We start from the raw sequence: 27,969 nt of genomic DNA on the forward strand, positions 1-27,969 counted from the left end.
ATTGGGGCAATTTTTTATTTTTAACCAGAAGTCTGACCTCTGGTTAATTGCTCTTAGCGCAAAGTGACTAGATTACGAGTTTGGCGTTATGAGTGAAAAAGCATCGTTATGACCCATAACGATGCTTTTTCCCTAACGCCGCTATTACAAGTCTTGTCAGAATAGCTGTACCGCTGGCCGTCACGCAACGTCAGTACCGCACTTTAAGAAAAGTCCTTTTTCAATGGGATTCCCATAGCGTCGGTATTGCAAGTTTTGCTGTGAGGCCAAAAAGTGTGCGGTACAGCCCAAAATGACAAGATCCATACCGCCATCTAAAGTCAGTAGTTATGAGTTTTATGCTACAAAGCTGTACCATAAAACTCATAACTAAACTGTCACAAAGTACACTAACACCCATAAACTACCTATTAACCCCTAAAACCGAGGCCGCCCGCATTGCAAACACTATATTAAAATTATTAACCCATAATCTGCCGCTACGGACATCACCGCCACTGAAAAATGTATTAACCCCTATTCCGCTGCTTCCCAACATCGTCGCCACTATAATAAACCTATTAACCCCTAAACAGTTACCCTCCTGCATCATAAACAGTATTTAAATATTATTAACCCCTTATCTGCCGTCCGTCACACTGCCACTATAATAAACCTATTAACTACTAAACCTTACCCTAACCCCCCCCCAAACTTAAATAAAATTAAAATAAGGCTAAATAAAACTTACAATTATTACCTAAATAATTTCTATTTAAAACTACTTACCTATAAAATAAAAACCAAGCTAGCTACAATATAACTAATAGTTATATTGTATCTATCTTAGGTTTTATTTTTATTTCACAGGTAAGTTTGTATTTATTTTAACTAGGTAGACTAGTTAGTAAATAGTTATTAACTATTTACTAGCTACCTAGTTAAAATAAATACAAACTTACCTGTGAAATAAAACCTAAGCTGCCTTACACTAAAACCTAACATTACAATAAAATAAAATTAATTAAATTAATACAATACATTTATCTAATTACAAAAAAATAATCACTAAATTACACAAAATAAAAAACGAAATTATCAAAATAAAAAAAGAATTACTCCTAATCTAATAGCCTCCCCCCCCCAAATAATAAAACCCTAGCCTACACTAAACTGCCAATTGCCCTTAAAAGGGCCTTTTGCGGGCATTGCCCCAAAGAAATCAACTCTTTTACCTGTAAAGAAAAATACAAACACCCCCCAACAGTATAACCCACCACCAACACAACTAAACCCCCCAAATAAATCTAAATAAACCTACACTAACCATTGCCCTAAAAAAGGGTATTTGGATGGGCGTTGCCCTTGAAAGGGCATTTAGCTCTTTTACTGCCCAAACCCTAATCTAAAAATAAAACCCACCCAATAAACCCTTAAAAAAAACCTAACATTAACCCCCAACGATCCACTTACAGTTTTTGAAGACCGGACATCCATCCTCATCCAGGCGGCAGAAGTCTTCATCCAGACGGCATCTTCTATCTTCATCCATCCGGTGCGGAGCAGGTCCATCTTCAAGACATCCGGCGCGGAGCATCCTTTTCTTCCAATGGTCAATGAAGAATGAAGTTTCCCTTTAAGGTACATCATCCAAGATGGCGTCCCTTACATTCTGATTGGCTGATAGAATTCTATCAGCCAATAGGAATTAAAGGGTAAAAAATCCTATTGGGTTTTGCAATCAGCCAATAGGATTGAACTTTCATCCTATTGGCTGATCCAATCAGCCAATAGAATGCAAGCTCAATCCTATTGGCTGATTAGATCAGCCAATGGGATGGAAGCTCAATCCTATTGGCTGATTGCAGCAGCCAATATGATTTTTTACCAATTAATTCCTATTGGCTGATAGAATTCTATCAGCCAATCGGAATGTAAGAGATGCCATCTTGGATGATGTACCTTAAAGGGAAACTTCATTCTTCGTTGACCATCGGAAGAAGAGGATTCTCCGCGCCGGATGTCTTGAAGATGGACCCGCTCCGCACCGGATGGATGAAGATAGAAGATGCCGGATGGATGAAGATAGAAGATGCCGTCTGGATAAAGACTTCTGCCCGCTTGGATGAGGATGGATGTCCGATCTTCGAAAACTGTAAGTGGATCGTCGGGGGTTAGTGTTAGGTTTTTTTAAGGGTTTATTGGGTGGGTTTTATTTTTAGATTAGGGTTTGGGCAGTAAAAGAGATCCAAATGACCTTTTCAGGGCAATGGTTAGCTTAGGTTTATTTAGATAGGTTTTTATTTGGGGGGGTTTGGTTGTGTGGGTGGTGGGTTTTACTGTTGGGGGGTGCTTGTAATTTTTTTTTACAGGTAAAAGAGCTGATTTCTTTGGGGCAATGCCCCGCAAAAGGCCCATTTAAGGGCCATTGGCAGTTTAGTGTAGGCTAGGGGTTTTTTTATTTTCGGGGGGGGGGGGCTTTTTTATTTTGATAGGGCTATTAGATTAGGAGTAATTTTCTTTTATTTTGTGTAATTTAGATAAATCTATTGTACTAATTTAATTTATTTTATTTTATTGTAATGTTAGGTTTTATTTCACATGTAACTTTGTATTTATTTTACCTAGGTAGCTAGTAAATCTATTTTACCTAGGTAGCTAGTAAATCTACCTAGTCTACCTAGATAAAATAAATACAAACTTACCTGTGAAATAAAAATAAAACCTAAGCTACTATTAGTTATATTGTAGCTTGCTTAGGTTTTATTTTACAGGTAAGTTTGTATTTATTTTTAAATAGGAATTCTTTAGGTAATAATTGTAAGTTTTATTTAGATTTATTTTAATTATATTTAAGTTAGGGGTTGTTAAGGTTAGGGTTACGTTAGGGTTAGGTTTAGGGGTTAATAGGTTTATTATAGCGGCGGTGTGGGCGGACGCCAGCTTAGGGGTTAATAATCTTTAAATAGTGTTTGCGATGCTGGAGGGCGGCGGTTTAGGGGTTAATAACTTTAATGTAAGTGGCGGCGCTGATGGGGCAGAAGATTAGTGGTTATTAGTTTTATGTAGGTGGCGGCGATGTTGGGGGCGGCAGATTAGGGGTGTTTAGAAGTGGGGTTTATGTTAGACATCAATGGGGCTGCGTTACAGAGCTTTTGTTTCCGTGATCACAGGTGTTAGTTTTTTTTTTTTTTGGCTCTCCCCATTGATGTCTATGGGGAAATTGTGCACGAGCACGTCAAAGCAGCGCTTGTATTTGGGTGAGGTATGGAGCTCAACGCAACCATATCACCCGCACAAGCCTGCTTTTTGCAAACCTGTAATAGCAGCGCTATGAAAGGTGAGTGGTTAAAATAACGTACAAGTAATTAGCGAGCAGCAATAACGCAAAACTCGTAATCTGGCTGCATATTATTGTTTGTCCTCTTATATCTGCAGCTGTCTTCAAAGTCATTCTCTTATTTAACCCCTAAAAAGTATTAGTTAGTGAAGCTCTGCATCTTCACACTGGGCGCTGCCATCTTGGAGTTTATATTTGTTATGTAACTTTTAAACTGTGCAAAAAAACTGCAAAAATGTAACGCTTCCACACCCTACTATGTGAGCTAAACTGCAATGATATGGCCGTCAAAAATCCTGTAATATAACGGATCTGTGGAAGTGCTCTGCTTTTGTCAAAGAATGCAACAATACACAAGCAAGATGGCGGCACCCAGTATATAATGCAGAGCTTTACCAACTGGATTATTTAATGTGTTAAAATAAGAGTGTGACTTTAAAGAGAGCTGCAGGTACAGGAGGAAAAACAAAAGCATGGTGAGTACTAACCATGTTACTGAAGTTGTACTCAGAAGTTTAATGTCTCTTTAAGGAGTCAAATATCTTAGTTTTCAAAGTGCAACGTAACAATTTGATTAATAGATTAAAGGCTGTCACACACTGCAAGCGATGCAGCGCGAGGTGAAGAAGTTGCTTCGCTCCGCATCACTTCTGAAGATCAAATATTTCATCTCTGAGCGCTCAGCTACGCGACCTGATGCAGCAGAGTGCTTAGAGATGAAAAGGCAGGACACACTGAGCGCGGACAGCCGCATCTACATGCTGCACGTCGCATTGCTTGCAGTGTGTCACAGCCTTTATAGTAGCACTCACACAAAACAGTGTTTTTCTGAAGCTAGAAAATAGAGATTCCTTGTACTTACAAGGTGTTTACTGTCTACCCTTTGAATGCCAAGAATGTAAGCAATATGCTGCCTCCTTCTGTGGTACACGTGAGAAGTTGAAAGGGAGCGAAAGGAGTTGATGAGATTTACTAAGCATTATGCCTTGCTGAGAAGTAGCAGATGGGTGGCAGAGATGCAGCTAATACATACGCACCTTGCATGTGCCAAAACACCAGCCACTTACTGAATGCCAGTGCCTATATTCTAGGTGTCCTGGTGCTTGATTTTTAACAAGCAATGACATAATATTATTATTATTATTATTATTATTATTATTATTATTATTTGTTTCATTTATTTGTAAAGCACCAACATATGACATTAGGTTTAAAATTGCAGAGTACAATAATCAAGACATTTACATGAATCATAAATGGTAGAGAACCCTGTCCAAGAGTCACTGTTAACTGTAAACTATTACATGAAAATATACAGTATATGTATATAATAATAAGGTAGAGGGTTCTTTGTTGTGAATACAACATGTTATTCTGATATTGTCTGGTCACCAGATATTCTAAATGATTTCTAAAATGTGATTAACAATTTTGCTTCCTTTGTTTAAAAGGCAAGACAACGAGAAAAAATGAATGAAGAGCATAATAAAAGACTTTCAGATACAGTAGACCGACTACTAACAGAATCCAATGAACGTCTTCAGCTCCACCTGAAAGAGAGAATGGCCGCACTTGAAGATAAGGTGATTGCAATGACCAGTATTCAAATTTCTGCAATTGATATAACTCTGACACCCACAGACTAAATATTTCTCCAGTTTGTGCATTTTAAGCTCAGCAAATAACATATTTTGTCTCTCAAATTTATGGATAACAGTACTTTTTTTCTAAACTATAATGGTTTGCCATAGTACTGAATAAAGGGGAGATGTGTGTGTATGTGCGTGTGTATGTGTAAGTAAGTACCCTGGCCTAAAGATGGGGGAATTACCCTGGCCTAAAGATGGGGGAATTTCAGTACATTGGGCTTTACCCACAGCCTCTTGGTAATGTCTGTTTTACCTGGATATATACTGTGTGTATGTATGTGTATATATATATATATATATATATATATATATATATATATATATATATATATATATATATATATATATATATATATAGGAAATACAACACATTCAGCTGTGTATGTCCAACACACTTTCATCAAAGTTACATCAGTTCTTATGTATACGGGGAGGCTTTCACATAGTATATCAGGTTAAGTGCCTTTGTAGTAAACACATTGGTGCGAGCCTATTACCTTCCAACGTAACACACAGATGCTCCAATAATTAAGCAGAGTTCTAAAGTTTTTAACATTTCCGTTATGCTGCTTAGTATAATCGATCTGTCATTTTGAGCAAGTACCTTCACAATAATAAACTCAATGCAATATATATCGTAATTAACTACAGTTGTGCAGTAAGAATAGCAGGTATAACATCTTGTATCAAAATTTAAACCAGCACACTGAACAATCGAAGGTAAATGACACACAGTCTAAAAACAGCTTTCTACTCACGTTACCGGCCCCACTCCCGCGGGATAGCGGTCTCATATGATCCATTCCACTAACACCAGTCAGGGAGAACGTAGCTATTCAGAGGTGATCGTAGCCTCCAGGCGGGTTCCCACTCGCCAATAGGTAAACGGACAACAAAAGTTGAAGAAATACGATCCAGACGTGCTTTTCAGATTAAAACATCAAAGAATGCTTTATTTCAAGGTGAAACACACAGGACAAATGCCACTCCACACACCACAGCTGAGATCCGACACGTTTCCTGCCATAATCGGCACTTCGTCAGGGATACATTCAGCTGCATCATACCTTCCTTAAAGGGACACTGAACCCAAATTTTTTCTTTTATGATTCAGATAGAGCATGACATTTTAAGCAACTTTCTAATGTATTCCTATTATCAAATGTTCTTTATTCTCTTGGTATCTTTATTTGAAATGCAAGAATGTAAGTTTTGATGCCGGCCTATTTTTGGTGAACAAACTAGGTTGTCCTTGCTGATTGGTGGATAAATTCATCTACCAATCAAAAACTGCTGTCCAGAGTCTGAACCAAGAAAAAAGCTTAGACGCCTTCTTTTTCATATAAAGATAGCAAGAATGAAGAAAAATTGGTAATAGGAGTAAATTAGAAAGTTGCTTAAAATTGCATGCTCTATCTGAATCACGAAATAATTTGTTTGGGTTCAGTGTCCCTTTAAGTACATTCATTAACCCTTAACCTTAAAGATACATACACAAAGGAAAAAAATATATAGAGAGTACATATAATTTTAAAGGAAAATACAATGTTCAATCATGCTTATATTGAGTGTAAGACGTAGACCATTTGCAAACAAAAATAGTTAACAAAAAAGTTTTTGTTAACTAAATATATATAAAGAGTTAACAAAATATAAATCTGTTACCTAGATTTAATTTAGTTTGTTATATTTTCTGTGTGCATTAAAGTTAGAATTTCAATAATATACAATCTATAATACGATTTTCACGTAATGCAGATAATATCTTATATTCTCCAATAATAGCTAAAATATCACAACACTACTGTCTCACTATAGATTGTGGATGATAACCTGAAAATACCTGGTAGATATTATAAGAAATCAGTTCTAGGGTAGAGAGCATACTCTATCTGAGAGGTCCTTAATTATTAAAAAAATATTATTGGAAAAATACTGGAAAAAATAGAAGGAACTATGCGCTTCCGTCCTATATAATAAGTCAAATATACCTTCTGTCCTATATCATAAGTCAAATATACCTTCCTTCCATACCATAAGCAAATCTCAACATATGTAGTTTAGTCATAATCTCATTACACATACAATATATGATATCGGTATAGGATCAAAGAGACCAATATTATAAACCAGTAAATAAGTTTACATTGAATATCTCATTCATCCCTAAAGGACTACCTGTCTTTATGGTATATATCCAATATACCTCTTTTCTGTCAAGTGTCGTAATTCGGTCCCCTCCAGTTATCTTTTTTGATACATGATCTATACCTTGGAATTCAAAAAGAGATTGGACATAATTAATTTGCGCTTTATCAAAACTGTTCCCTAACCTGTGGGAAACAAAATGTTTTGCTACCGGTGTTCTTGGGATCTCTGCCTCCAGAGACAGTAAGTGCTCTCTTATTCTATCTTTTAATAACCGTGTAGTCCTTCCTGTGTATTGATTTTTACATAGTTTACAGGTAACCAAATATTTCATAAACCTGGAGTTGCAATCTAGATGCTGGACAATTGCAAATTCCTTCTCTGTTACTGTGGAGGTAAATTTATCTCCTTTTTTGATGAGACTGCATGATTTGCAAGGTTTTCCACCGCATCTAACTTCCCTATCCATTCCTAGGACTTCATCCATTGTTTTGGATAGCTAATTTTCCTCATATCCATGTAATAGGATTCTATCTTTCAAATCCTGAGCCTGGGACTTATACACATTAGCATCAGCGCAGTTTCTGCGCAAACACATAAATTGACCTTTTGGTATTCCTTTCTTTACACATCTAGGGTGACTAGAATCCACTCTTAAGATCGTATTCCCAGACACTTCTTTCCTGAACACCTCTGTCTTTATCCTTTCATTGACATCATCTCCTTTAATCCTAACATCCAGATATTATATCTCCCTTTCTGTACTAGTATATGTAAACCTCAAATTCCTAGAATTATTATTCATATACATAATAAAGTTTTCAATTTGCTTTTTGTCTCCCTTCCATATTATCAGGAGATTGTCTATAAATCTAGTGTAAAAAACAATATATTCTTTAAAGGGATTGTTATCAGAGACAATTTTATCTAATTCAAAGAACCCTACATATAAATTGGCATATAAGGGGGCAATTCTTCGTCTTGTAAATAAAAAAGACCTTCAAAAATAAAAGAATTGTGGGTCAATAAATATTCCACAATATCTACTAGGAACTGGATATAGCCTTCATCAAAGCAGCGTACAACTTTAACATCATTCTTAGAGCTTCCAGACCTTTCAAGTGGGGGATGCAAGAATTTAAAGGTACAGCGTCCACTGTCAAAAATACACATTTATCATCCCAACCATACTTCTCCATCTTCCTAAGCAGCTGCTTAGTATCCCTCAAGTATCCTGGGAGTTGTTTAACAATTGGTTGCAAAAAAACATCTATCCAGGTGCCCAAATTCTCACCCAAGGCACCTATGGTTGAAATAATCGGTCTTCCCGGTGGTCTCTCTCTCGACTTGTGGATTTTGGGGAGATGTTTAAAGAATGGTATTACAGGGGTCTCATTGATCAAATGTTCAATCTGAGATTTAGTGATACATCTATTATATACTCCCCTATCTAATAAAGTTTTCAATTCACTCTTAAAATATTCTGTGGGGTTTAACGTCAATCTTTGGTATGTATTCCATATCTGAAAGCTGTCTTAAAGCTTCTTTCACATAGTCATCTCGGTTCTGCACAATAATAGAGCCCCCTTTGTCAGACTTGGACACCACCAAATTTTTATTGTCCCTCAACTCTTGAAGGGCCTCATGCTCACTCTTATTCAAATTACCAACACATTTCCACTTTCTATCTTAGTTTTTCTCATATAGTTGTGTAAACTCCTGCTCAACCACAGGATAGAAATATTTGTTTGTAACTATTCATTTTGAACCTGAGACACACAAACCAGAATTATCATATCTCAGACTTTCACTGGCTAGGAAAAGGATTCTAAGACTATTTACATCACACAATTCATCAAATTTAAGTAACTCAAGATCTGCTGTTTCTTTCTGTTCAGAGTAAATTTCCTCCCTGACATACAGTATATCTACTTCCTCATGTTGGTAACAAAAGTGTCTTTTGAGAGTTAATTTGCACACAATAAGTCCAGATATTTTGAAGGGGCGAACCCCATTCCTTTTGCTAGGACCTCAACTTGTAGAGTTAACAAAAAGCACACGTTGGCTGTTCAGGGTAAATTTCCCAATCTCCTCCTTGACATACTGTATATCTTCTTCCTCATGTTGGTAACAAAGGTGTATTTTGAGAGTTAATTTGTGCACAAATTTATTCAAGTCCACAAAGGTATTAAATACGTCCAGATCGTTTGAAGTGGTGAACCCTATTCCTTTTGCTAGGACCCCAACATGTGCTTTTTGTTAACTCTACAAGTTGGGGCCCTAGCAAAAGGAATGGGGTTCACCCCTTCAAAAGATCTGGACTTTTTTTAATACCATTGTGGACTTGAATAAATTTGTGCACAAATTAACTCTCAAAAGACACCTTTGTTACCAACAGGAGGAAGTAGATATATCGTATGTCAGGGATGAGATTGGTAAATTTACCCTGAACAGAAAGAAACAGTAGATCTTGAGTTACTTAAATTTGATGAATTTTGTGACATAAATAGTCTTAGGATCCTAGCCAGTGAAAGTCTGAGATATGATAATTCTGGTTTGTCTAAGAATCATTACAAACAATATCTTTATATCCTGTACAGGCAATGGGGGCATTTAATAGAAGTATTTCATACTGTGGTTGAGGAGCTTACACAACTATATGAGAAAAACTAAGATAGAAAGTTGAAAAGTGTTAGTAATTTGAATAAGAGTGAGCATAAGGCCCTTAAAGAGTTGAGGGACAATAAGAATTTGGTGGTGTCCAAGTCTGACAAAGGGGGCACTATTATTGTGCAGAACCATGAAGACTATGTGAAAGAAGCTTTGAGACAGCTTTCAGACTTGGAGACATACCAAAGATTGAAGTTTAACCCCACAGAATCTTTTAAGAGTGAATTGAAAACTTTATTAGATAGGGGTGTATATATCAATAAATCTCAGATTGAGAGTTTGATCAATGAGACCCCTGTAATACCAGTCTTTAAACATCTCCCCAAAACCCACAAGCCGAGGTAGGGACCACCAGGAAGATCGATTATTTCAACTATAGGTGCCGTGGGTGAGAATTTGGGCAGATGGATAGATGTTTTATTACAACCAATTGTTAAACAACTCCCAGAATAGGATACTAAGCAGTTGCTTAGGAAGCTGGAGAATTATGGTTGGGATGATGAATGTGTATTTTTGACAGTGAATGTTGAATCTTTATATTCTTGCATCTATTGGCTGATTTGAACAGCCCATGGAATTTCAGAAGCTCTCATCCTATTGGCTGTTTTGAACAGCCAATAGGATTTCAGTAGCTCTCATCCTATTGACTGATTTGAATTTCCAAAATCAAATCAGCCAATAGGAATGCAAGGGACGCCATTTTGAAAAGACTCCCTTACATTGAAGATTCAGTATACGGCGGCAACCGTATGAAGAGGATGCTCCGCACCAGATGTCTTCAGGATGGACCCGCTCCGCTCCGTTGGGATGAAGATAGAAGATGCCGCCTGGATGAAGATGGAGCCACCGAAATGAAGATCCTTCAAGTGGGACTTCAGCAACTGTGAGTAGCTAAAGAGGGGTTAGTGTTAGGTTTTTTTAAGGTTTTTTGGGTGTTTTTTTTTTTTTATTAGGGGTTGGGCATTTCTTAAGAGTTAAATGCCCTTTAAGGGCAAGAAAAAGAGATAAATTCCCTTTTAAGGGCAATGCCCATACAAATGCCCTTTTCAGGGCTATGGGTAGCCCTTTTAAGGCTATTGGTAGTTTATTATAGATTAGGATTCTTTTATTTTAGGGTGTTTTTTTTAAATGGGTATTAGAATAGGAATAATTGTTATTATTTTGGATCATTTGTTTGTTATTTTGTGTAATGTTTTTTTTGTTTTGGGTGGGGTTTTCTTTTTAAAATAGCCCTTTTAAGGGCTCTTGGTAGTTTATTGTAATTTTAGTGTTTTTTATTTATTTTTTAGTGTTAGGTTTTTTTAAGGTTTTTTGGGTGTTTTTTTTTTATTAGGGGTTGGGCATTTCTTAAGAGTTAAATGCCCTTTAAGGGCAAGAAAAAGAGATAAATGCCCTTTCAAGGGCAATGCCCATACAAATGCCCTTTTCAGGGCTATGGGTAGATTAGTTTTTTTTTAGATAGTTTTTTTATTTTGGGGGTTTCGGGGGTGGGGGTTTGTAATGTTGTTTTGGAAAAGAGCTGATTTCTTTAGAGCAAGGCCTACAAAAGGCCCTTTTAAGGCTATTGGTAGTTTATTATAGATTAGGATTCTTTTATTTTAGGGTGTTTTTTTTAAATGGGTATTAGAATAGGAATAATTGTTATTATTTTGGATCATTTGTTTGTTATTTTGTGTAATTTTTTTTTGTTTTGGGTGGGGTTTTCTTTTTAAAATAGCCCTTTTAAGGGCTCTTCGTAGTTTATTGTAATTTTAGTGTTTTTTATTTTTTGTAATGTTAGGTTTTAGTGTAAGGCAGCTTAGGTTTTATTTCAAAGGTAAGTTTGTCAGGTCAATGTAAACAAGTGCATAGTGGATTTTTACTTTAGGGACCAGAATCCCTAAAGGCCTCAATTCAAAATATGACATCATGAATATATGGGAATAGGGACCTTGATACTAATGGTACTAACATTAATTTATTCAAATGCACATTATGAAGTACCTGGGCACTACTATAGCACATAGATATTGGCAAGTATGGTGTTTTTTTTCGAAACCTAGCATGTATTTTTGATACCTAGCATATTTGAGTAGCTTAACAGCGATTTCCTACATTAGTTTTACATATATGAGTATATGTTATATGCTTAATAGCCTATTGCCATCTATAATCTTCAAGAGCAATTCTAGGTCTCTGTGCTTTTGCTGCGTACCATACATATTGCTACATCTATTTTATGAATTTATATTATGAATTGATCATATGTCAGGTATTTCTACTATAGTATTGTCCTATTTCCATATTGCCAAATATTACGGAGTTATTGTATATATATATATATATATATATATATATATATATATTTATCTATTGATTTATTACTAGTTTTATTTATTCTAGTATGTATAGTGAATTTAGGACATTTTGAGTATTAGTATGTAAGCGTGTTAAGTAATAGTTAACTTTATATCTAGCAAGGGGTGTGTTTTGTTTTCAACCAATAGAATGTTATTACACATTATTTTAATAGATGTGACCTAAGGTACTACAGGCTATGACTACGGCTTTCGGGCTGAAACGCGTAAACCATTAGTGCCACACCAATTTGCTGAAAGAAAGTTGTTTGTTGCTGCCACTTCCATGCAATTCCGTTTTTAATGAAGTGTTTCTTTGAATGAAGAAAGAATAAAGTTTGGATTTTATCTGTACCTGTGGTGAATATTCATTTTTGTGAACCTATGTATTTGCCGGTTCATTCATCACAGTCTATAGAGTCAGGGAAGGTGTGAGCAGGAGCTGCAGTGCTATTGGATGAGAGGAGCGGAGGACGTCATTGGGCGGTACCTTGTGCAACATGGATTCCTATGAGGACGCTAAGCCGAACCAGTGAAGAAGCGAGTGCATTTTGAAAAGGTAATTTGAGATACCGATTCCCGCTGCAAGAGTCCGGTAAGCAAGGCTATAGAGCTAGTGGGGTTACCCGTATGCCGAATTACCACTGTTCCCAGAATAACTTATTCCTGTGTATCTGTTGGATCCAGGCTAAGTGAATATCCTTGTATGTGCACTCCACTCCGTTATTAGATTTGATACGAACTGTGTCTTTACATATGTTACTAGAGTCTGCATCTTACGGACCGTCACTATCCAGAGTTTTTCTTGTTGGATACTACTAATACAAATAAGACATACTTTTCTGCAGACAAAGCAATATGACTTTTTATATCTAATATGATCAATAAAAAATAACACAATTACAAGAGAATACAAAACAAGCAATATAAGTAAACAAGTTAAAACAATACTCCCCTAATTTAGCTGTGTATAACTCTGTAACTGCGTAACAGGTCCTCAACTCGAACAGTCAAGGCACAGTCCAGAGAAGGATAGTCTTTACGTTATGAAGACACACATTATAGGAAACGGCCGTCGAATACCCAGAGTCCAGTTCTGGGGTTGTTACCAGCTTGCAATGCAAAAAATGGATCAAAAAGATGGTTCAGCAACTTTTACTGCAGTATGGTGGTTAAACAAACTTGACAAAGGTCTTTTATCTTCCTTTTCTTTCCTTGACCTAGCCGCCAGGCATCTCTTTATTTAAAAGGTTTACTTGCATTCAATCTTCAATCTTTTGGAGAGTTCACTATGGAATGTTATCTGTACAGATTTACCTAAATATGAAAAACTAAAAAATCATTTAGTTAGTGGGTTTTTTTTTATATGTATACAGCTCCATGATCTCATCCTGCGAATACAAACTTAACAACTTGTCTAAATATTTTAGGTTCATTTTCTTACTTAAAAACAATCACCCAAATCACATAAATAAAGATCCTCAACAAATCCCCCCCCCCCTTTGTTCTCGTGACACACCCTATGTGTCACGCAAACACAATATGACAGCAAACTAAAAGACAATCCATGCACTCCTAAAAGAAGTAGTATTCTTAAAATCAGGCAAAATCAAATACACCTCAATATTTAATATTCCATTCAAACAGCACCCTTCCACATACATTCTCTAAAAAAAAAAAACATAAAAAATATTCTCTAAGAAATCATTTAAAAACAACTGTCCACTACGCAAAACAAAACATTACCAGCCGGCACAAACTTTTAACAAATACAATCAACCTGAAAACAAGCACATATACTTACACTCAGGGCCGCCACTAGAAATTTTGGGGCCTCTGACTTAACCATTGATCACCCCCCCCCCCTTTGACATGTGCAAATTTTGACCAAGTGACTAAAATGTATATGCACTTTATTATTAAGTGTAGTCAAACTTGGAAATTGTGTTAAGGTTGTAACACACAAACACAGAAACACACAGACACACTCATAGACTGAAACACACACTAACACATAAGGATTCACATATAGACACTCTAGCAGACACACAAAGAAACACATAGACACCCGAAGACACAAACACACAGACACCCAAACAGACACTCAGCACTTATTTACATTGACCTGACAAGTAATGAGGCAGACTACAGTTTTGTCAAAAAAGGAGATTTACAAAACAAAATATGGAGTTCTGATTATCTTTTTGTCATGGAAGATGGCAACTAAATGATGACAACAGCATGCAGTGGCTGAAAGGAAGGGCCCTGAACTGCCTAAACAATAATTGAAAGGTTAAATGGTGGATGGGTGACTTTCGGAAAGGTCTCATTAGTCTCAGCCTGTAGAAAGATATGAATAATCAGTAGTAAGGGCAAAATGTCCTAAAAAGGAACAGACAATGGGGACACACACAAACTCAAACACAAACTTGCACATACACCCAAGGAAACACTGACAGAGACAGCCTCAGAAAACACACAAAGACATACACACACACACAGACACCCACAGAAAACACACAGACATGCACACACAGAGAGACAACCACTTAAAACACACAAAGACATACATACACACACACTCATTGAGACATCCACAGAAAACACACAAAGTCATACACATACTCTCACAGAGACACCCACAGAAAACACACAAAGACATACGCACACACCCTCACAGACATCCACAGAAAATGCACAAAGATATACACACCCACCCTCACAGAGAGACCCACAGAAAAAATACATACACACTCATAGAGACACAAACAAAAGCACAAAGACATAAACACAGACACCCACAGAAACACTCACAGGAGGTACAATTTCTGCACTTTGCATCCCCTAAATCAACAGTGTGTGACATGCATGAAAAAAAATTGCAGAAATTAAGATATCACTTTTTAAAGAATCATATTTGTAAATGTGCAAACAAAAATAATTCTGTGAATTCAAAATTGTACATTAATGATCTGGGTAGATGGCTAGATTAAGAAAAGTACTTTTGAAAGGTTGACATATCTTTGGGGTTTTTTTTTCTCAGTTTTCCCTGAACAAGAACACCACTTCAAATATGTTGTACAAATGTTCCCACCTGTCAGCTGTACTCATAGATTTTGAAAATGCTGTACTCTATATGGTCTTGCTGGAACGATAAGCTGTGGTGCTCAGTCTCATACCATTAAATCTGGTTAAATGCAGGATTTAGGCTTGTTTGAATGTATTTCAATATTAAGTCAGCTGTAGTATAAACTGAACAGTGTTAAGTTAACCTGTCTCATTTCAAACACTGAGCAATCTTAGTCTGAGAGAGTATTATTTTATGCAGATGTAAAAATCTTAAATAAATTGCCTCCTTGCATCTGGAAAGTCCTTGCATAAAGGGGCAGTAAACTGGAATCTAATAAATATATATATATATATATATATATATATTATTATTTTTTTTTTTAAATAAAAAAAAAACTCATATCTGCCAAAAGGGCACCTGCCATTTGTGTATTGAGGAAACATTTCTGCATGACTTTAAATATAGAATTTCTACAGCATTGTTAAATAATCATAAATACACTGCTGCATATTGCTAAAGAAATGTGTTTTTATGGACCCCTGTCCCCACCATACAACTACTACCACACTGAAGATACAATCCGAAATTGCACAAAGAAATAATAAACATTTACTAAGTAAGTCCTACCTCCTCTGCAAATAAGTGATCTGCCGTCTGACTCAGACACACACTGTACAAACTTAAAGGGACAGTCTACCATAGAATTGTTATAGTTTTAAAAGATAGATAATCCCTTTATTACCCATTCCCCAGTTTTGCATAACCAACACTGTTATATTAATACACTTTTTACCTCTGTGATTACCTTGTATCTAGGAACCTTCTTCCAGCCCCCTGATCACATGACTGTGACTGTTTATTATCTATTGTCTTAAATTTTGCATTGATTTGTGCTAGATCTTAAATAACCCCCTGTGCCTGAACACAGTGTTATCTATATGGCCCACGTGTACTTTCTGTCTCTTTGTGTTGAAAAGAGATTTAAAAAGCATGTGAAAAGAGGCAGCCCTCAAAGGCTTAGAAATGAGCATATGAGACTACCTATGTTTAGTTTAAACTAAGAATACCAAGAGAAAAAAGCAAATTTGATGATAAAAGTAAATTGGAAAGTTGATTAAAATTAAAAGTCCTATCTGAATAATGAAAGTTTAATTTATACTAGACTGTCCCTTTAAGTGCCAAGTCTGTCTCACACTGTGCATAGTGGTTTAGTGCACACTCAGAAATCCTCTCAAATGCTAATGCTTTACTCCTTGTAATAACATTTCCCACGCTCAATAGAGCTTTGCTGTAGTACCCTCTGGTTACTTCCAAAATTTAAAAAAAAAATATATTTTTTAAAATAAGTTGTTCTTGACTCATGGGGCCCCCTGGCCCATTGGACCCCAGACAGGAGTCACCCCTGCCACACCCTGATGGTGGCCCTGCTTACACTCACTGAAACACAGCACTGAAAAGTACCACATTCTAACAAAACACTACAAATAATTGAAATCCTATAACAACCTTTAGCTATGGTTTTGTAAATGTTACCCTGCACAATATTATGAAACCATGCTAGTAATGCAATCACTTTAGAAAACCAATAAACTCTAGTTGCACATTTACAAATAAAATCCCTAACCATAAATTGACAAAGAGAATACACAATACTATATTCTGGGAAAGGTCAGATAATACTGGCATTGCCAGTGCTCTGTGGCTCCTGCTGTTAAAGAATCATGTTTAGCACAAATAATTTGGGAAAAAGCTTTAGAACCCAGTCTTTTGGCGGCAGTAACCTCCCAGGCTAGCTGTTACATGCTATGCTATACTTTAATATAATCAGGATTTTAATAAATACACAATTATTTAATTTAATTATTATATGTAATTTGATATTCAACATTTTTGCAGCTCTCTGACTAAATATAACTATTTTATACAATAAAAGGAAATTTCTGAAAAACAATAATAATAATAATTTATACTAATACAGGGAGTGCAGAATTATTAGGCAAATGAGTATTTTGACCACATCATCCTCTTAATGCATGTTGTCTTACTCCAAGCTGTATAGGCTCGAAAGCCTACTACCAATTAAGCATATTAGGTGATGTGCATCTCTGTAATGAGAAGGGGTGTGGTCTAATGACATCAACACCCTATATCAGGTGTGCATAATTATTAGGCAACTTCCTTTCCTTTGGCAAAATGGGTCAAAAGAAGGACTTGACAGGCTCAGAAAAGTCAAAAATAGTGAGATATCTTGCAGAGGGATGCAGCACTCTTAAAATTGCAAAGCTTCTGAAGCGTGATCATCGAACAATCAAGCGTTTCATTCAAAATAGTCAACAGGGTCACAAGAAGCGTGTGGAAAAACCAAGGCGCAAAATAACTGCCCATGAACTGAGAAAAGTCAAGCGTGCAGCTGCCAAGATGCCACTTGCCACCAGTTTGGCCATATTTCAGAGCTGCAACATCACTGGAGTGCCCAAAAGCACAAGGTGTGCAATACTCAGAGACATGGCCAAGGTAAGAAAGACTGAAAGACGACCACCACTGAACAAGACACACAAGCTGAAACGTCAAGACTGGGCCAAGAAATATCTCAAGACTGATTTTTCTAAGGTTTTATGGACTGATGAAATGAGAGTGAGTCTTGATGGGCCAGATGGATGGGCCTGTGGCTGGATTGGTAAAGGGCAGAGAGCTCCAGTCCGACTCAGACGCCAGCAAGGTGGAGGTGGAGTACTGGTTTGGGCTGGTATCATCAAAGATGAGCTTGTGGGGCCTTTTTGGGTTGAGGATGGAGTCAAGCTCAACTCCCAGTCCTACTGCCAGTTTCTGGAAGACACCTTCTTCAAGCAGTGGTACAGGAAGAAGTCTGCATCCTTCAAGAAAAACATGATTTTCATGCAGGACAATGCTCCATCACACCCGTCCAAGTACTCCACAGCGTGGCTGGCAAAAAAGGGTATAAAAGAAGAAAATCTAATGACATGGCCTCCTTGTTCACCTGATCTGAACCCCATTGAGAACCTGTGGTCCATCATCAAATGTGAGATTTTCAAGGAGGGAAAACAGTACACCTCTCTGAACAGTGTCTGGGAGGCTGTGGTTGCTGCTGCACGCAATGTTGATGGTGAACAGATTAAAACACTGACAGAATCCATGGATGGCAGGCTTTTGAGTGTCCTTGCAAAGAAAGGTGGCTATATTGGTCACTGATTTGTTTTTGTTTTGTTTTTGAATGTCAGAAATGTATATTTGTGAATGTTGAGATGTTATATTGGTTTCACTGGTAAAAATAAATAATTGAAATGGGTATATATTTGTTTTTTGTTAAGTTGCCTAATAATTATGCACAGTAATAGTCACCTGCACACACAGATATCCCCCTAAAATAGCTAAAACTAAAAACAAACTAAAAACTACTTCCAAAAATATTCAGCTTTGATATTAATGAGTTTTTTGGGTTCATTGAGAACATGGTTGTTGTTCAATAATAAAATTAATCCTCAAAAATACAACTTGCCTAATAATTCTGCACTCCCTGTAGATTAAAAGGACAGTTTACCCAAATATTTTCTCCCCTTTAAATTGTTCCCAATGATCCATTTTACCTGATGTCATGTATTTAATTGTTTACAAGTAGCTCCTTCACCCCTATTTTGGCATTTGAAATAACTGATTCAGCCTGTGGTATACCAACTTATAGTAATTTTTTTTTATACTGGAGTCTCTTTTGAATAGCCTAAGTAAACACAGCCATGAAAAGAAATTGCACTCTCAGTGGGGTACAGGATAGTTAAGTAATACAATGATCATTTTCCATTGTTCTGTTTAAGTATTGAGCTCTGGTTTTCCAGACAAATATGAGATAAGGACAATGAGATATGCTATTACCTGAAACTCAACCGATTGTAATATGCTGTGGATTAAAAGGACAAAAGCAGATACTTCATATATACAAATTAACCTGCAAATTAAATTTCTCCCAAATCGGATTCTTTACAGATGGTGTAATAAATCATTGAAAATGCATTAACATAAAAACTATTTTACAGTGTACTGTCCCTTTAAGGGCTGACCATTTATAGTATGTATATTACATATATAACTTAGCCATGATTAGGAAACTTGTATTATTTACCATTAAAATTCTACTTCTTTACTGTATCATAACCTGCACATATTTAAATGAGAGCCATCACAGCATAAATAATATTACATAGTAATATGTTACCAGATTATATTAAAACTCTACTGAATTACTCTACTTGCAAAAGAAACAGACCCAAATACTTTAGATACATTTAATAACATACAGCATATATTCTTTTCTTTTCTCTTTTTTCACAAACTCCTTGCATAAATCTTGGACATACTTAAATCAACCTATTAATCACTTGCCAGAGAAATTCACTTTTATTTACCAGACTTAAAATCACGCACATCATCGCACTTATAAATTCCTTAGTTAGTTCACTTGCAAAAACAATATATTTTCTATGCCTTAGACACATCAAATCTCTCATCAAGCCTATTATTGGCACACAGAATTAAGCATTGCACACATTTTTATTATTACATAACTTTCAAATCACATTACAGCAATAACACTTCAAGCAAATCATTACAGCGTCAGATTTCTTAGCTAAGAAACACTGATACACACACGGTTAAATTAATAACCAGTCAGAAAACACAGAGAAAAAAAAAAGTAGCACCAAGGTCAGCTTTTGCAGCGATTGTAAGAAATACACACTCATCTCTCAACTTGCATACCGTAAATATTTCACTCCTGACATTCATTCTTAAGCAATTTTAAGATACATACAAACTAAAGACACAGGAAACACATTTTATTAACGTTCTATCTCTTTAAGGAAAACATATATTTCAAACATATGAGGGACATTAGAAACACATCAAGATGAACTCTCCACCAAATTTAAATTGTATCTAAAATTGTCCAAACTTACTAAGAATAGCCATTTCCCAGCAAATTGAAACGTAAACAAATTATTTTTAGACAGGATCATAAATCCTCAGATATTTAATGGGGAGTAAACCTTTTACACGTAACATGAGACACAGTGAAACATCAGACAAACACTTCTTACACATAAATTACATAGAATCTCCGTTACACAGAATCTCCGTTTCGTTACTGCAAAGACCATACAACAAAAAGAAAGGGTTTTCACATACCATGCTATTTTTCAAGATACATCCTGTCATGTCACATTACAACATTACGTACAGGGAGTCAGGAACTTTTGTCCATGAGCACAGTATGCAACAAACAGCTACAGAACTTATCACTAAGCCCTTTGAACAGACCCCACAATCACAACACAATAAGATTAGCAATGAAATAAGCAATTAAGCAACAAGCATCAAGTGACCATTCAGCTCCAGTGATATTTAAACTAAACTATTCTATATGCTTATATAAGGGACTTTAAACCTTTAAAACCCTTAAAACAAAATACTTAACCCCTTAACAACCAGCGCCGTACCCTGTATGATGCTGGTCATTATGCCCTTAAGCACCAGCGATGTACCCTGTACGTTGCTGCAGTCCTGGGCTTCTATCTGCCGCAATCTCACTCAAAATTGCGAGATTGCGCTATTTCTGCATGCCCCATGAGTGGGGCACTGCAGAAATAGAGTTTCTCTGCATGGGACAGTGGTGGGACCGATCGTATGTGGGTGGGAGCATAAGGAAGAGGGTGGGAGTGGGTGGGACTACTATGCAACGCTGCAGGGGAAAATAAAACAAAACTCTAGCTGCATGATTGAGGGGGAAGGAGAGAGGAGGGGCAATGAGGGGGATCATATGTGGGATAATTTGAGGAAAAGGGATCTGGAAGGGGGAGGGGGTTTGGGTATTGAGGGGTGGCAGCTACACTACAGAAAAATGGGTATTGTATATATATATATTTTTTTAAATTGCCTATTTTGCAGCAAACTGGGTACTGGCAGACAGCTGCCAGTACCTAAGATGGCCACAAATAGGTAGAGGTGGGAGGGTTAGAGAGCTGTTTGGGGGGAGGATCAGGGAAGATAGGAGGTAAGGGGGGATACTACTCTGCAGTAAATATATAAGTTAAAAAAAAACAAAAAAAACTTTTATTTTAGTACTGGCAGACTTTCTGCCAATACTTAAGATGGCGGTGACAATTGTGAGGTGGGGGAGGGAAGAGCGCTGTTTGAGAGGGTTCAGGGAGGGATCAGGGGGAGGGGATGTGTCAGTTGGGAGGCTGATCTCTACACTAAAGCTAAAATTAACCCTACAAGCTACCTAATTAACCCCTTTACTGCTGGGCATAATACAAGTGTGGTGCGCAGCGACATTTAGGGGCCTTCTAATTACCCAAAAGCAATGCCAAAGTCATATGTGTCTGCTATTTATGAACAAAGGGGATCCCAGAGAAGTATTTACAACCATTTGTGCCATGAGTGCACAAGCTGTTTGTAAATAATTTCAGTGAGAAACCTAAAATTGTGAAAAAGTTAACATTTTTTTTTATTTTATCGCATTTGGCGGTGAACTGGTGGCATGAAATATACCAAAATGGGCCTAGATCAATACTTTGGGTTGTCTACTAAAAAAAATAAAAATAGTTTTGATAAGTAAAAAAAAGAAAAGGCTCTATTTCTGTTTAAATGTAGTGATAGCAAAAATGCTAAAAATGCTCTGGTCTTTTGGGGAAGTTTTTGTCTGAAGTGCCCGGTCCTTAAGGAGTTAACTTCCATTATCACAAGACTTTAACTTGCAAACAAATAAGGTGAGACTTTAGCTCATGCTATAACCTGTGCTAGGACTCAAACCCCACGCTTAACGGCAGGACTCAAACTTGTCCAGGATAGTTAAACCCCTTATAAAGGGACTTTAACCCTTAATATATCACTAACACCGGCCAGACTGTGGGTTCAGATTAGTAAAACTAAGATACAGGGAGCGCTAATGAAAGCTGCTAAAAATATAGGAAGGGATGACAACGGTAAATACAATATAATGTTAAAAAAAACATAATGCTAAAAAATATATATTTAGTAAAAATATTTATTATACACTAATACATAAAAATCTAACTTGAAAAATACATATCTGTATAACCAATTAATATAAAAATTAAAATGAATGTATTAGTGTATAATAAATATTTTTACTGAATATATATTTTTTAGCATATTTTTTTTAACATTATATTGTATTTACTGTTGTCATCCCTTCCTCTATTTTTAGCAGCTTTCATTAGCGCTCCCTGTATCTTAGTTTTACTGGTCATAGTTTGGAGGTACACTGGAACTAACCTCTTTCTTTCAGGGTAGCCATATTTTGTGCTAATTTGTAGACCCCCCCTTTTTTCCTTGTGTGGGTTCAGATTCACAGAGGGAAAAGCAGAATAAAAACACTTATCTACTTACCCCTGTGTGAATCCCACGCTCTGACACCAGAATTGTTAGGCGTTATCTTATAACCGGGGGTATCACTTGACACTTAGCAGTATTCTACATCTTCACTTGTAACTGAATGGGTTACTTGGTGAGATCTCGGGAACAACACTCAGACAGGCAGCAAGTAAAGTCTAATCACTGTTCTGTTTATTATAAGGCATAACATACCTTTATAGACAACGGTTATAGTATATTGGGTTAAACAAATGACATATCATAATCACACCATTCTACACAGCATAAGTTAGAACAAAGAAGCACAGTAAGAATATACAAAAAAAGGAGTTATATTGAGAAACAAACAGTTTTAGATAACAGTGTATCCGGGCGCATCGCCAGGACATAGCAAGGCCATTCTTGAGATACAATTGTTGCATATGAAACTAAAATCTAATGTCAGCATATGTTCTCACAGCATAATAAAACACATTATGAAGAAATATAATGAGCTCATCTTAAAATGGATTAATAGAGACAAAATGGTGTCATTATGGTTATATATTCTTACAAAGGTGTATTCTTACAAAGGTCTTTTTTATTTACAAAGACAAGTTACAGCTATGGGGGCAAAATGTACCCCCTCATATGCCAATTTATATCTAGGGTTCTTTGAATTACATAACATTTTCTCTGATAACAATCCTTTTAAAGAATATATTATTTTTTTACGCTAGATTTATAGACAATCTCCTGATAATATGGAAGGGAGACAAAATGAAAATTGAAAACTTTACTCTGTATATGAATAATAATTCTAGGAATTTGAGGTTTACATATACTAGTACAGAAAGGGAGATAGAATATCTGGATGTTAGGATTAAAGGAGATGTCAATGAAAGAAGAGAAAAAATACAGAGGTGTTCAGAAAAGAAGTGTCTGAGAATACGATCTTGAGAGTGGATTCTAGTCACCCTAGATGTGTAAAGAAAGGAATACCTAAAGGTCAATTTATGTGTTTGCGCAGAAACTGCGTTGATGTTAATGTGTATAAGTCCCAGGCTCAGGATTTGAAAGATAGACTCCTATTACATGGATATGTGGAAAATTAGCTATCCAAAACAATGGATGAAGTCCTAGGAATGGATAGGGAAGTACTAATAATATAAGAAGTGATAGGAAGGATAAGAAAGAGATCCTAACGTTTTCCACAAGATATAGTAAATGGTATACAGAGGTATGCAAAACCATACAGAGATTTATACCAATATTAAGAAATGACCCAAAATTTACGGAATTTGTGAAAGGAGGTGTGAGATGTGTGTCCAGGAAAGCAGAGACCATAGATAATACCCTTAAACTGGATTTCTCTTTTAAACCAATATCTGAGGGCATGAAGTAGTTAAAAAAAGAGTAGTGGCAATTTTAGATGCAGTGGAAAACCTTGCAAATCATGCAGTTTCATCAAAAGAAGAGATAAATTTACCTGCACAGTAACAGAGAAGGAATTTGCAATTGTCCAGCATCTAGATTGCAACTCCAGGTTTGTGATATATTTGGTTATCTGTAAACTATGTAAAAACAATACACATGAAGGACTACACAATTATTAAAAGATAGAATCAGAGAGCACTTACTGTCTCCGGAGGCAGAGATCCCAAAAACACCAGTAGCAAGACATTTTGCTTCCCACAGGTTAGGGAACAGTTTTGATAAAGCAAAAATTATTTATGTCCAATCTCTTTTTGAATTCCAAGGTATAGATCAGGTATCAAACAAGATAACTGGAGGGGACCGAATGATGACACTTGACAGAAAAGAGGTATATTGGATATATACCCTAATGACAGGTAGTTACTAGTTTATAATCGTCTCTTTTATCCTATACCCAATATCTTATATCGTATGTGTAATGAGATTATGACTAAACTACATATGTTGAGATTTGCTTATGGTATGGAAGGAAGGTATATTTGAATTATGATATAGGACGGAAGCGCAAAGTTCCTTCTATTTTTTCCAAAATGTTTCCATTAGTTTTCCAATAATTAAGGACCTCTCAGATAGAATATGCTCTCTACCCTAGAACTGATCTCTTATAATATCTATCAGGTATTTTCAGATTATCATCCACAATCTATAGTGAGACAGTGGTGTTGTGATATTTTTAATATTATTGGAAAAAATAAGATATTATCTGCATTACGTGTATATTGAAACATATTATAGATTGTATATTATTAAATTCTAACTTTAATACACACAGAAAATATAACAAATTAAATTAAATCTAGTTAAACAGATTTATATTTAGTTAACTCTTAATTGTGGGTTCATAATGAATAAATAATATATGAACTATTGTAATGAGAATAATTATACCAAGATTAATTATTGTTAACTTTTTTTGTTAACTATTTTCGTTTGCAAATGGTCTACGTCTTACACTCAATATAAGCATGATTCAACATTGTATTTTCCTTTAAATGTATCTGTATATATATTTTTTTCTTATATGTATGTACCTTTAAGGTTAAGCGTTAATGAATGTGTACTTAAGGAAGGTATGATGCAGCTAAATGTATCCCTGACTAAGTGCCGATTATGGCAGGAAACGCGTCAGATCTCAGCTGTGGCATGTGGAGTAGTTTGTCCTGTGTGTTTCACCATGATATAAAGCATTCTTTGATTTTTTTAATCTGAAAAGCATGTCTGGATCATATTTCTTCAAATTTTGTTGTGTGTGTGTGTGTGTGTGTATATATATATATATATATATATATATATATATATATTCTATTTAAGACTTATGTATATTAGAAAAAGCACCACTTTTGAATGAACCCTGTTGGTTTCAATATTACTATTAATATTACTATTATTTCAACAGCTTTAACTTTAATGTGATTCATTCAGCAAAACATTTTTTAAACTAAATAATCATAATAGAACATTTCTGAGATTAGGTTGCTTTCTTATGTCATTTTTGCTGTTAAAGCAGGTTGCAACATTCCATGTGTATTTTTTTTTTATTATTATAGAACATTTTACTTCAAGACTCTGATAACTACAGAAAACAGCTAGAAGAATGTATACATGACAAGGTAATGTAATTAATCTAATGTTTTTTAGACCTGTTTTGTAAAGATGCATTTTAAAACAAAGAAATATAATGCACATATCACTGTTTCATTAATATAGTCACTGAAAGAAAATATATCTAAGTCTAAACCATAGAGCCAGGAAAAAGAAATGTTTTAAATAATGCATTATAGTTTGTTTTTGTAAAATGAATGTTAATACAGGCATACCTCATTTTATTGTGCTTTGCTTTATTGCGCTTCGCAGATGTTGCTATTTCTTTCTAATGGCATGGTGAGTCCACAGGATCATCAATTACTGTTGGGAATATCACTCCTGGCCACCACAGGAAACTGTTAAGTATCATTCCCATCCCACAACCCCCAGTCATTCTCTTTGCCTCTAGTGCAAGGAGGAGGTGAAGTAATTAGTGATTCTGATTCTTCTATCAAGATTTTTTTATTTTGAAGTCAGGGCAGAATTGCTCTGCCTTCCATCACCTTTGGGTATATCTGTATTCCACGTTAGTTTTTTCAGCAGGGCTGTGGTAGCTTTAAAGCAGTTAGGAACTTGTGTAGTGGGCTTTGCTGCGTTTTCCTAACTTGTTGCTGCCCTGGTATAGAAAGCCTGAGTAAGTTTACTCTGTTTTTCTTTCTACACAGGTCTCTGCGAGGAGCGGCATCCTCTCATACTTTGTGAGACGTCTGACTGCCGGACGGCTAGAATGCAGGTAAGTGCCTTTTGTTCTTCTGGGGCTGGAAGGCTGGCACTGAAGGGGTTAAGACCCTCTGCTTTTAATGGGACAAAACCCTTTATGGATGGTTGAGGCAGTTGGCAGGCACGTTATTGCATGTGGTTAACCTTTAAGGAAGCGGTTAATTGTCTTTGGGGCTCAGATCGAATATTCTCAAGATTTGGGAGCATTTTTATATGTTACTGTACAGAATGAAAAGTATGTGGCCCTAGCGTTTTTGTCATGTATGTAAAGCAATCCCGTTTAATGCATGAGTGTTTAAGGAAGAGCGGGAATGGCACCACTCTAAGGGGCTGCATAGATGTGTTTGTCTCTATTTTGAGAGAAGACTGAGCACACATTTGTTTCCTCCTTCCCCACTATTAGAAATGTTTATCAGAGCGGTAAGGAGAGGGAGCTGCTCGATTATGCTAATGTATTTTTTGGTAGTTTATCCTTGGTAGGCAGAGAAGTGTAACTTAGGAAACTTCTCTGGAAAGGTACCTCTTCTAATTGAGTTAAGAGCAGTATGAGGGAGATAAGTTCAGCTTCCATTCCGCACTGATTTTGGCCACGCCTCCTTCAAAGTTATTGGAGCGGCGCCATGTTCTTAGAGGTGTCTGTGTTTTATTTTTTAATATGCAAGGAAACCCCGCCTCGTTTCTCCGGCATGGAGTTAATGGTATGTTCCGTATTTGTTGAAGTTAAGGCCTTGCAGATGTTGTTATATGGCATTCACTTTTTCTTGTGATATAGCCATTGGGGCTGTTCTTTTTGCTTTAGCGGCATTGAGAGTCATTGCTAGGAATATACAATGTAATGTTTTTATTTTATTAAATAAAGGTTCTGTTTGAAGAAATAAGCAAGAGCCTAATTTATTACAGTGGGGATAATTGCTGGTCAGTGCTCTGTTGATAACATAAAATCCTTGTTGGATGAGCAACGGTTTCCTATCCTCTGCTATTTACCACAGTAGTTTAGTGTTACATGGAACTGCTCTTGCATTTCCTTTTAATCAAGTGTATATGATGGAAGCACATATACTGGTCACATATGTTTAAAAAAATGTATTATTTTCTTTTTTGTTGGATATGTCTTCAGATAGAATTATAGACATTGTCCTATATATATTAAAACTGCTTGAGTAACAATATGGTTAAGTACGCAGTTATTGTCTGGAAGTTCTGGGTTTTTTTTCCTATTCTGGGATAACAACTTAAAGAAATAGAACTTTAGAACGCTGCACAGATTGTAGCTTGGTACCCTTTTTCTCATAGCAGGGACAGTCTTGCCTTGCGTACCACGTGATTCTTGAGGGTACTCCCTCTATTCCAAATAGTAATACCTGTTTATATTGTGAGGAGGCCTTGGTATGCCCACCCTCTCAACTATGTCCCACATGCCTTGACAAAGTTATTAGGTTTAAGAAGGCAGTCCACCTCTAAGGACTCGCCGTCCCGTGAGGTACATACCTATCAATCATCTCCCTCATCACATGCAGCTTCTCATAGCAAGCCTGATCCTCCATCTGGAGGGAGCCTTTTACCATCAGACTTTACCGCGCAGTTAAAGAT

General features: G+C 36.2%; 1 protein-coding gene across 1 annotated transcript in view; it reads left to right on the forward strand.

Annotated features, from left to right (window-relative positions):
* The window catches only part of PPFIA2 (PTPRF interacting protein alpha 2), a 728,675-nt gene that overhangs the window by 433,806 nt on the left and 266,900 nt on the right, over positions 1-27,969 (forward strand). Inside the window, exons 10-11 of the mRNA XM_053716934.1 lie at positions 4,771-4,902; positions 25,623-25,685. Coding sequence (XP_053572909.1) covers positions 4,771-4,902; positions 25,623-25,685 — 195 coding nt within the window. The remainder of the gene's footprint in view (positions 1-4,770; positions 4,903-25,622; positions 25,686-27,969) is intronic.

Source organism: Bombina bombina, chromosome 6, assembly GCF_027579735.1.
Source record: "Bombina bombina isolate aBomBom1 chromosome 6, aBomBom1.pri, whole genome shotgun sequence".
NCBI classification, from domain to species: domain Eukaryota; kingdom Metazoa; phylum Chordata; class Amphibia; order Anura; family Bombinatoridae; genus Bombina; species Bombina bombina.